The 12,293-nt window shown below is 45.4% G+C and overlaps 1 protein-coding gene across 2 annotated transcripts in view; it reads right to left on the reverse strand.

Annotated features, from left to right (window-relative positions):
* Dnah8 (dynein axonemal heavy chain 8) overlaps positions 1–12,293 on the reverse strand; it is a 195,825-nt gene that overhangs the window by 40,414 nt on the left and 143,118 nt on the right. For both annotated transcript variants that reach the window (XM_048347828.1, XM_048347830.1), the window contains exons 81-84: positions 12,046–12,248; positions 6,845–6,918; positions 4,646–4,798; positions 3,986–4,141 (exon numbers count right to left, since the gene is read on the reverse strand). In XM_048347828.1, coding sequence (XP_048203785.1) covers positions 3,986–4,141; positions 4,646–4,798; positions 6,845–6,918; positions 12,046–12,248 — 586 coding nt within the window. The remainder of the gene's footprint in view (positions 1–3,985; positions 4,142–4,645; positions 4,799–6,844; positions 6,919–12,045; positions 12,249–12,293) is intronic.

Consider the following 12,293-nt stretch of genomic DNA (forward strand, 5'->3'; position numbering starts at 1 on the left):
TACTCAGGAGGCTGGGATCTGAGGACTGAGGTTCCCAGTCAGCCTGGGCAGAAACGTCGGTGAGACTTATTTCCAATTAACCAGCAAAAAGCCAGAAGTAGAGGTATGGCTCAAGTGGTAAGAGCACCAGCCTTGAGTGAAAAAGCCATGTAAGAGACAAGAAGAACACAAGGCTCTGAGTATAAGCCCTAGTACCAGCACATAGACACACAGACACAGACAGACAGACAGACACACACACACACACACACACACACACACACACCCCTTTAATTCAGTGTAGGGTACTACACATTGTGAAGCTGGAGTAGGATACCATTTGGAAAGCCAGTCTACTTCCTCCTTAGGCTGAACAATCCAGTTTCTTCTTTTTATGCCAGAACTACTAATGAAATCTGGGAAACTTGGTAATACAGGAAACTCTTTAGACCACTGATGAGATTTGCTCAGTGAACTCATTATTTTAAAGATGGCAGAGCTATTTCCAACCTTATGGTAGATTCCACTTCAACACAATCAATCCACTCCATCTTCAAACGAGACAACTACAGTCAACTGCCAGACTCCAAAATTGGTGCTGATATACAAAGAAAAAAATACAATCCATGCTAGATAATATTAGGGGAATTTGAAGAGGTAAACAAAACCAGAACCTAGGAATCATGCTCCCTTGCAGTATAAACATTAAACCCATGCCCGATTGCTGTAATTATTCAAAAACATTTAAGCTAGAACTTTTATAGGCACCTTGCCCCAAAGCAAGAACTTTACATTCACTTTTAAAGTAGGAGCAAGTGTTGGTCAGGGCTTGAGCATAAGAAAACAAATTGTGAGGAAAGTAAACACTTTTCTGGATGGGGAAGTATTAATGGAGCAATTTCCTGGGCTCTGGTGATATGGCCATTTTTACTTAATATTTAAATTATTTTTAAGGGCCATGAGAAAATTTACATGTTTTCAGCTGCTACTGCAGGCCCTTGGAGACTTTAAATCCCAAATTCCTTAGAGGCTCCCTATCCTGAGCTCGCAGCAAAATGACTTCAGCCAACAAGCACAGCAAACTCTCAAGAGCTGTGTCTATGCTCTTAAAAAGTCACAGATGGAGCCTCAAAGTGGGCAAACCAAAGTGACAGGAAGTGGAGTGACAAGGATGTAATGATGGCTGACAATTCCCCCTTAAGTACAGCTCCATATTACCCCAGCATTCCCAATTCCTGTTGTATATTAAAATTATCTACTCTTGGGGCTGGGAATATGGCTTAGTGGCAAGAGTGCTTGCCTCATATACATGAAGCCCTGGGTTTGATTCCTCAGCACCACATACATAGTGAAGACCAGAAGTGGTGCTGTGGCTCAAGTGGCAGAGTGCTAGCCTTGAGCAAAAAGAAGCCAGGGACAGTGCTCAGGCCCTGAGTCCAAGGCCCAGGACTGGCAAAATAAATAAATAAATAAAATTTTCTACTCTTGAGAAGGCTGAGCCCTTGGTTCCAGGGCCCAAGGGCTGGCTGAGCACCATTGCTTAAGGTGTTTATTATACAGATTATTAGTTTCATTTTTAGAATCCCACGTGATAAAGGTTTGCTTCAAGACCACGAAAAAAAAAAAAGATGTTTATTATGCTGGGTGCTCGTAGTTCACTTGTCATCCTAGCTGCTAAGGAGGTTGAGCTGAGGATTGCAGTTCAAAGCCAGCCTAGGCAGCAAAGTCTTTGAGACTCTTATCTCCAATGAACTAGCAGAAAAAAATAGGGGGCCTGAAATGGAGCGGTGGCTCAAGCAGTAGAGTGCTAGCTATGAGCAACAACACTAAGGGACAACACCTGGGCTCTGAGTTCAAGTCCCAATACCAGCACATACATATAAAAACACACACACGCATACATGCATACACCTGTGTATATATATACATGCACATGCACAAAAGATACTAAGAAACGGAATGTTGGCCATCAATAGGGGGGAAAGCATAGAACCGGATGAGCCAATTTTAGAAACGAGAAAACTCTTGAAAGATACCCACTTCTGCCTGTAACGTTACAGAGAAGGAAGAGGCCTAAGGGGGAGGGCATAACTGAGCCCGGCAAAGGTGAACCTCCTGACTCCCAAGGAACTGCTGTTCCTAGCACACTACTACTTGATTTTAAGAAGTATTTGGTCTTTGGTGAATATATAGAGGCTCACTATTAGCTACTCAGCCCCAGCAGGAGTGAGACTTCTTGTTTTAATCTAAGTATGCATCCATACTTCACCTCATAACTGGACTGCGATCCCCTTGCTCTCTTTCTGCTTAGCGTTTGGATAGCCCAGGTCACCGCCCTGACCACGTGGAGAAGGCCCCAGTCCCCTCTCCACCATAAATAAGCAAGGAGGAAGGGTTGACTCACCACTACAGGGAACCATTCGCAAATGGAGACTTAAATAACAAGAGTGAAAGCAATATATGTACTGGAATGTGATAAGCTCTAGTAGAAAGAACAATTGTCAGAGAAGAGTGCAGTGGGGTAGATTTCAGTGACTTGAAGGCTGAAACTTACAACCCAGAGACCATGACAAAAATAATCAGCAAGCTCATCAAGGACAAAGCAAGTTCACAGTCCCAGGACTGAGAAGACAGATAACCACCGCAGCTCCCTCTGGTGGCAGGGTGGGGTCAATGCAGTCATGGGAACCAAATGCCTCCATCTTTGGGGAAGTCTGCACAAGCCTGTAGTTCCTAGGACATAACCATGGCTCAGTCTATCTTTTTCTTTTTTTCCCAGTCCCAGGGAAGGAAACCTGCAGCAAGCAGTTAAAGGAGACTGCTCACCTCTCTGTGAAACCAGGGAGTGAATGGAGTGAATTATAGTTATGCAGCTTTCCGGTACCCAACGACCTATAAAACTCATACAGAGAAAAATGCAATCATGAATTAAAAAAAAAAATCTACAGATAAGTGGCTTGATCATCCTAAGACGGTGAAATCACTAGGTAAGTAGTTAGTATATGTAAGAGCAAACCGCCAACAAACAACCCGAGGGAGGCAAGAAGCTGCTGTCTCCCTTCCTTCCGCAGCCCATCACTTTGGCCGCCACTGGGTAATAACCAGAGCCACGGCAAATGTCAGCCAGAGCCAGGCGGTCCCAGACTTACGGCAGATGATGTGTACTTAACCCCTCCCGGTCTCAATGGCCTCATTATTAACGCAGTGATTAATCCTGTTTTGAAATGTGGTGGTTGTTATTATGTAAGATGTGTGTGCATAAAATTCCTGGCTCCCACAGGCGCTTTCCAGACCAGGCTCCTCTCTTAATAACCTGTTTGCTCACCCCGCAAATATTTATTGAGCTCAAGTTATGGTCGTAGACTCGGGCCCTAGCTTGTGGTTCTATCTGGGGAGCTGGTGGAGCTTGAGAAGGGAGGGGCGTGGTGGGAGGGAGGGCACCCCCCCCCCCGGGGTTGTGCCTCTGCAGGGTATCTGGTCCCTGCCTTTCCCCTGCCCCCACTCTCTACTTCCTCACCGCGAGGTGAGCTAGCACCACCAGGCACTCCTCTTGCTTTGGAAGTGTTTCTGCCTCACTTCAGGCCCAGAGAAATGGAGTCAGGTGACCTTAAAGGAAGACTCTGAAGCTAGGAGCCCAAAGAGAGCTTTCCTTCTTTCAACTGTGTCTCTCAGGTATTTGTCACAGTGACTATCTATCTGTCCTACAGATAGATGATCTGTCATAGACAGATCTATCTGTCATAGCTATTAATAGATATAGATTGACAGATCAATCAATAGACACAAACAGGCAGATCATGTAGTGACAGGGACGCATTGACAGTAACAAAGGCAGAGTTTCTGCCCTCGGGAACTCTCCATCAGCATGGCAGGGGACACAGGTGACATCCAGACGCAGGACAGTGGAGGCAGTGGAGGACTGAGCGGAAGGTTTCTGCACCAGGGAGAAGCTCCGCCCCCCGCTGCCCCCGCCCCCCGCGCTCCTCCCCCCTCCCTTCCGGGTTACCTGCACGGTGGAGTGTAAAAACGCTACGGTGTAGAGCATGGGTTTCCACATGGGTAAATTGCTGATGTCCAGAAGGTCTTGATTAATCCCGGCGAATGTTCTTTTCAGACCCGCGCGTACCCCTTGGGGCGGCTCATTTGTGAATTTGAGAGAAGTCTGTCACAAAAAGGAAACAGTTGTCTTACTGCTCTAAGTGACTATAAAGGGGGAAGAGAAATCACAACACATCAGGCAGCAATCTGCCTGTGACACCCCGCGTGCAGGCAGGGACTCAGCCATGTGGAATCTACTCACACGGATCTGAGCTGAAACCCAATAAACTCACACCGCACCTTACGACTCCCCTCTGGAAACACTGTCCGACCTTTATGGCTCTAGTTTCTGATAATGGGTGGGCACCGGTGGCTCACACCTATAATCCTAGCTACTCAGGAGGCTGAGATCTGTGCATCGCAGTTCGAAGCCAACCTGGGCAGGAAAGTGCATGGGACTCTTATTCCAATTAACCACCCCAAATCCGGAAGTGAGCTGTGGCCCAGGCAGCAGAGCATCAGCCTTGAGCGAAAAGAGCTGAGGTCGAGTCCCAGGGCTGGCACACGCCTGTCAGTCATGCCATTAACTGGCCTGTACTTCCGTGGGAGGGCCCTCTGTGTGGCAAACCTGCAGCAACGTGATGGGAAATCGGTCGTGAGGCTCCGTGGTGATCCACACGCGGAAGGACTCATCATTGGCCTCCGTGGTGATCAGCGTCTCCAGCAATTCCTCCATGAATTCCAGGCCAAGGTGACAATTCTGAAGCAAGACCCAACCGCCCTGCATGCAAAAGTGAGCACATGTTTATCTCCTGAAACTTCTCGTCAGGGTTTTTTTTTAAATGCACATTTGTTGGACTTTTTTTTTAAAGCCTTTGCTTAGAGCATACTAGTCTATTTTGAGTAGAGATTTAAAAAAAAACAAACAAACACCTGTATTTGCACACAGGCACAATCTGTGACTGGTACAAGAGACTAGGAAGCAGATAGGTCCAGAATGATGGCTCAGGAAGGGACAGAAAGGAGAACCGAGGCCGGCCCTGGATATGTACAGCGTGGGCACCATCTAATGGTGAGATCGGTAACGTAACCGTAGCCATCCTTCCGGGGCTGAGGCAGAGCTGGCGTGCTCTAAAGCCGAGACCCACCCACCATCGCCCAGAGGTACTACAAAGTTGCACCGTACCTTTCTTGGCAAGGACACTTTTAGTGACGCTCGTGGCAAAATACTACATCTTACTCACTGTTTTACCAGTCTTCCTGAACATCTGCAAAACCAGACAACTCACAAAATACTTGATAAAACTCTCATGATGTAAGTGCCGCACGAGCATGAGCTCACATCTGTGTGTCTGTTTGCTGGGTTTGAGGGAAAGGCTCACTATGCAGGCTGGCCTCAAGTTTCAAAAGATCCCCCTGCCTCGGCCTCCCAAGAGCTGGGATTACAGGCGCGTACCACCACGCCTGGCCAGTCAGCATTTCAATGTTCTTATATAACTAGACGAGATGAGCACACAAAATACCGAGTGCAATAGCTCCATGGTAAGGCGTAGGTATTATGCAGGTCATGTTTCGACCATCCGGGGAAACGTGACTCAAGCCGCGGTGGCAAAGGTGGGTCTGTGTAATGCGCAAAATGGACTGCTGGAGTGGTTTGTGATACTGTGGACCCCGTTTTTTTCTGGTCCTTCACTGGGTATTCTACAGTGTCAGCTGCACCCTGAACCTGGCATCCCTTAAGTTTGCTGTACCTGTTCGTTTTCATTTTATCTGCTAATGCTATTATTATCCATGGGTACCCCTTGGTGAGAAACAGAACATGAAAGTTAATGTCCCCCACCACCACCCCAGTATTCCAAAGGAGGTTAACATGAATGCCAGCACTTAAATGAAAAAGTTTCTCATTCATGGACACAATGAAATGAGTTAAGCCCCAGGTGAAACTGCCAAATCATTCAAGAGAGTGAACCAGCTGATCCAAATCAAAATTATTATATATAATTGCCCTGATATATTTAAATGAAATGTAATTTATTATTGAATTTAATTAAGTGATAAAGATTAAGGCTTAGGGCATTTGAGAATTAATGGCTGGCTTCAAATTTTGATGACCCAAGTAGAGTTTTAGCTCATTAACCCCCCTCTAGCCATTAAGTCCCAGGCACTGAAAGTTACTTTGCATGTGATGAGATCAAATGCTTGAAAAACAGACCAAGCTCTTATTTTATTTTTATAAGTGATGCAAGTCCTATGGCAGATGAGATGGCTGTCTCTAGAGCATATCTAGAAAATTAATATCCTGAGTATTTATTAGGAGTAATAGAAACTATTTCTCAACATCCCATTCAAATTAAACTTCTCAATTTAAAAAATCACTATCAGTATTTAAACACAAAATCCTTAAATATTTCCTATTTGCCTGAAACTACCCATTAGTGAAAACCAAAAGCCTGCCTTTAACCAAAAATTGAAATCTAATGGTTCCAATCTGTCGCTCCTTAGGGACGATTCAATTGATATTGATTGTGTCATTCCAAGGCAGCTAAAGTCAGGAACCAGGAATCTTAAGAATCAGAAGGCATGCCTTCCAAATTGTAAGCAAATAAATGTAAAACGGAGCTTATTGCCCTAGCAAATGGAACAAAGTTTACATGAGGCCGTCAGGGGGAGAAACTAGCCTGAAGTTTAAAATTCTTAGGCTGACTGTATACTCGTAAACGGATATGGGAGTCTGGGCCGGGGGTGCGGAAGGGGGCCCGGGGTAGACCAGAAGGACGGAGGAACGAGAGCGACAAGTTTGCGATGGGGGAAATGGCCCATCACCCACCTGCTGCATTGACATCTGAATGAGCTTCCGAGCGTGCACTTCTTGGCCCTGGCCCATGGAGATCGTTCGACATTCTGTCATGGAGGAGAAGGTCTGGGGTGAGAAAATGGAACTTTTCCTCACTGGACCCCCGGGGGAAAACTCATCATTTCTGAATGGTCACAGCCTCCCTGTGCAGTGTCTATGATGCAGCCTGCGCTGTTCAGTGGGTCTGGCCTTCGGTAGTGGTCATCGGAGACCCGGAGACACCACCTGGGAGGGCGGGGCTGGGACGGGCAGCAAAGGGCACAGGGTGGCTTCGGGAGAGAGGGTGCCAACAGCAAGGGTGAGCAAGGAGGTGGGAGGTCTCAAATCTTTCTTTTTGTTGTTGTTGGTGGTCGTGGGGTTTGAACTCAGGACCCGAGTGCTGTCCCTGAGCTCTTCCACTCAAGGCTAGCACTCTACCACGCTAAGCCACAGTGCCACTTCTGGTTTTCTGGTGGTTAATTAGATATAAGGTCCCTGCCGGGGCCTGGCTTCAAACTGTAATCCTCAGATCTCAGCCTCCTCGGCTAGGACTACAATCGTGAGCCACCAGCACCCAGTGAATCTTTCTACAGTGCCAGTGCAGCTGCTTTAGAGTAAAAGGTTTGATAACCTCAAAAGGTTAAAGATAGCCTTACTACATGACCCAGCAAATCTATCCTAAGCGCCAAAATGTGGAAGCAATCCAAGTCTCCACGAACAGATGAATGGGTAAACAAAATGTGATCGTACAATGCACAGTGGCAGTCCTGGAATTTGAACTCATGGCCTTGCATTTTCTAGGCAGATGCTCTGCCACATGAGCCGTACCTCTAGTTCTTTTGATTTTTCTGATGAGGGTCTTTCATTTTTGCCAGAGACTGGCCTTGACTACAGACACACATCATTACACCTGGTGGGTTTGTTGAGGTGATCTCAGTCTCCTGAGAGGCTGAGACTATAATTATAAACCACGATGCTCAGTCAGAATATTAAAAAGTGGACATTTCTATATACTGAATCATAGCTAGCCCCAAGGGTTTTGAATAAGAGACTGTGGAAATTTCAAATATAACATGTACTAATGTAAGTCTTTAATGTAATTAGGTATATGTATGTTTTCATGTATTTTTACACATATTTTGTATCTTTACTTTTAAACAGTATGCTGTGATTATCTTTCTGCCATCCCATATTATTTATTTTATTTTATTTTATTTATTTATTTTTTTTGGCCAGTCCTGGGCCTTGGACTCAGGGCCTGAGCACTGTCCCTGGCTTCTTCCCGCTCAAGGTTAGCACTCTGCCATTTGAGCCACAGCGCCGCTTCTGGCCATTTTCTGTATATGTGGTGCTGGGGAATCGAACCTAGGGCCTCGTGTATCCGAGGCAGGCACTCTTGCCACTAGGCTATATCCCCAGCCTGCCATCCCATATTATTAGAAAATCATTTTTAGAGCCAGAACTGTGTCTCCTCTTGCTGATGCACCTTTGCTCAGTGTATATTGAGGACCTCCTCAATCTCCAGTGTTACCAGGGGCACTCGATGAAACATTCATGCACACTCTCAATATGTTCTTAAGACCATCCAGGCATGCAGAATCGTTTGAACAAAATACAAAAACATTTTAAAGATTCACAATGTGCATTTCTCGAAGGGGGCTACCAGTGCCTCCCAGGGAAATGGGATGCTGTAGCTCCCAGCCCCCACTCCACTCCTTGTCGGGGTGTTCACTGTCTTCTGATGCCGTAAGAACCCCATCCAGGCACATCATATCAACAGTGTGTTATCTACCTTTGGTTTAGACTCTGGTGTTGGGATCAGGGAAATCTTCGCTACTCATTCATACCTAACGGGTACGTTCCTTTTCTTCTTTTACAGCGTCCTCTGACGCATCCAGTCTCCCACTCAACCCACAGCTGGCTCTGTGGTTTCATGTGGGGCGACGCCATTCCTTCTTTCTACTATTAATCCCCTGTCTCCACACTAGCTTTGGCCAGTCCCTTCTTTTCCTCCGATTTGAAATGTGAATTTGATCATATGCAAAGCTGTTAGTCTAACATCTAATTTGGGGCCTTCCCCTGATTTCTCTACCCACTCTCAGCCAGTTACAGATGGACTAAATCACTGCTACTCGATGAAGTTTTAATGCCCAGGGCTGTCTTTTCTTTCTTTCCTTTTTCTTCCCCAGCTTTCTTGGTTATTCTTGTTGATCTATAGTTCTAGACAAGCTAAGATCTCCATCCTATTCAATTACAGGAGAAACACTGTTTGAATTTCAATTATACTTACATACAATTTATAGATTAATCTGGAGAATCTTGTCATCTTGACAATACTGAATCTTTACAGTGGGGATGGGGTTTAACTCTCCATTTATTTGAACATTTTTGTCACTAAGAAAATGACCCCAATAGTTTTAAATTTTTTCTGAGTTTTGTTTTTACTGCCTTGGTTAATGGGATTTTTTTTTTTTTTTTACATCTTATTTTACAAGAAAGCGCCATTGATTTTTTTTTTAAGAAATATATGTATATGTATTTGTTTTGTGGCCACTCAGTTTCCTGAACGATCTAATAGTTTTTCCATTGATTCATATGTGTTTTTTTTTTTTAGTTAAACAATTACATTTTCTGGGAGTAACGATGATCTTCGTCCCTTCTTTCTAGTAGTTAAATCCATTATTTAGGATCCTTACACTGCATTGGCTGTATCTTCTACAACAATGCTAAATAACAGCAGCAAAGAGCAGACATCTTTATCTATGCCTGGTTTCCAGGGCGTCTCAGCTCCGTCACCCACAAGTCTGGGGTTGCTGGCCTGTAGTCTTTACCAATACCACATTCCTAAAGCATTCTTCTGTTCCCACCTTCCCAAGGTCAAATGGAGGTGATTTTAAAAGCACCTATCAAGTCACAATGTGAGGTTTTAAGGACAAGTCTTCTGCCTGCTGAAGAGATGTCTTCAAGGCAGTAGAGCCCAGGGCTGCCAAAATGTTAGCCAATGATGAAATGTCTTGTTAGGACGGCTTTCTATATTCGTCTGTATATTTCCTCCTCCCAAATCCATGACCCTTGGGCTGCCATTTTTAATGTCCCACTACATTTCTCTGGCTTATGTTTTGGCCAAAGACATCCACACTTACACTGATAATGTAAATTGGTGGTTTTTCTTTCTTTTAGGCAGTTACTATCTTGGTTAGTGTTTGATATCAGGATAACTAATGCTAATGAAGAGAAAAATATATCCCCCTTTTATCCCTGCTGTGTTCTAGAACAGAATATGCCCTGTATAAAGCCCTGGAACATTTTAAAGGATTTATCAGAAGAAATCATCCAGGCCTAGAGACTTTGCTGAGCTCATACTTTTAAAATGTCTGCAGTGCTGGTGGGTCACACCTGTTATCCTAGCTACTCAGGAGGCTGAGATCTGAGGATCATGGTTCTAAGCCAGCTTGGGTGGGAAAGCCTGTGAGACTCTTCACTCCAACTAGCTACCAAAAGCCAGAGTGGAGCTGTGGCTCAAGCAGTAGAGCCCCAGCCCTGAGTAAAAAAGCTAAGGGATAGCATGCACCTAGGCCCTGAGTTCAAGCCTCAGTACCAGCAAACACACACATACCAAAAATAAAAAACCTCTTCTAATTTCTCTCACTTTTGATAGTCTATTTCAAATTTTCTCTTTTCTGAGAAAGTTTTAACAAATTCATATTTTCTACAAAACTGTTAACTTGAATAAGTTTTTCTACTATATTATGAAAACGACCTACCATCCTCTCCCTATTTTTTTATTTTTGGTCGGTCGTGGGGCTTGAACTCTGGGCCTGGGCGCTGTCCCTGAGCTCTTCAGCTCAAAGCTAGTGCTCTACCAGTTGAGTCACAGCACCACTTCTGGTTTTCTGAATGGTTAATTGGAGTCTCATGGACCTTTCTGCCTGGACTGGCTTTGAACGGCGATCCTCAGATCTCAGCCTCCTGAGCACCTAGGACGACAGGCGTGAGCCACCGGAACCCAGCTCCCATCCTCTCATTTTACCTGCACATGTGACTGTGCTTGCTTCTCCTTGCAAATCTGCATTTCTAGACTCTCTTTGTGTGCTCCTTCTCAGCTGTACTTGGATTCTATTTGCTAACCCCTCCTCCACCCTCACCAGGGGTCCCTAACAGGGCTCTCTTGCTCCCCCCTCCTGCTCTCCCCTCCTGCTTCCCCCTCTGGTTCCCCTTTCCTGCTCTCTCCTTTGCCCAGGTACTCAGCACCTTGGAAAGCACAGCACCCATCTACTCAGGGCCTGGCCAGCAACAGCAGAGGACATCCATGAGCAGAAATGTCCCTTCTCCTCCTTGTTCCCATCTCCTCCTTCAGCAAGTCAGGCAACAGGTTGATCCATCCAATCAAAGCAGTAAGGAGAGCACTGAAGTGAGGTTCAGATGCCCGGAGCTAAGCTCTCAGTCAGATGTCTCCAACTTCCTCTGGGGCCTTTCTGCCCCACCTCCTGCTATCCCCAGCTGCAAAATAAGACAGCTGGCTTTCCAGCCTCCAGTCTCCTTCCCCTTGAGCACTGTGTGGTTATCTACTCGTGGAGACTACATTAATATGTTATTGTTTGCCCAACAGCTTTGTTTTTAACAGCTACCTTTGGTAACAAACATAATGAGACCTCCTCACACTACTAGAAATGATTTACGAAGGAACAAATCCCTAATTATTATGCATTACAATAACAGGTATAGCTTTTTTTCCCTGATTTGTCACAACATATACTTTGATGTAACTTTACATAAACATGGCAATAATGTGGGCTACGGCTCCTGTATGTTCAATCTTGCTAATTTGCTATCCATGAGGTATAGCCATCTACTTACAATGGAAAAAGAAGGAGGAGGGGAAGGAGGGAGAGGAGGAGGGGGAGGAGGAGGAGGGGGAGGAGGAGGAGGAGGAGGAGGAGGAGGAGGAGGAGGAGGAGGAGGAGGAGGAGGAGGAGGAGGAGATAAAAGCAAGTTAAAAAGCCCCAGCAGTACAAGGTAGATGAGTGACCCCCATCTCTGCACAAAGATGCCTACGTTGCATTTCCACTCTATTATGTATAAAGGGATGAAAAAGGGAGCTTTGTGAATTTGTTTTTCTAGCTCAGTTTTACAGACTAAATTTAAGACAAAAGCACGCAAGTTTAGCTACATCTCCTACATTCTGCCGATCCTACCCAGCTTTAGCTTCTTGGCCAGCGCGTCAATCTGAATGGTGGGGTCGGATCCCATCGACAGGAAGCAGATGAGCGGCGTCCGGGAGTCGCTCTCTTCCCAGGTTTTCTCCAGGTTTAAGATGACCGGCTCTGTGTACTTCTCCTCCAAAGAGTCGGCAATATACTTTCTTGCTTGAAAAACAGTACGGTCTGGGCACCAAGACCTAGGCATGAATACGAGTTAGAGCAAGTAAATTAGCACTCTGCCT

The sequence above is a fragment of the Perognathus longimembris genome, chromosome 6 (assembly GCF_023159225.1).
Source record: "Perognathus longimembris pacificus isolate PPM17 chromosome 6, ASM2315922v1, whole genome shotgun sequence".
NCBI classification, from domain to species: domain Eukaryota; kingdom Metazoa; phylum Chordata; class Mammalia; order Rodentia; family Heteromyidae; genus Perognathus; species Perognathus longimembris.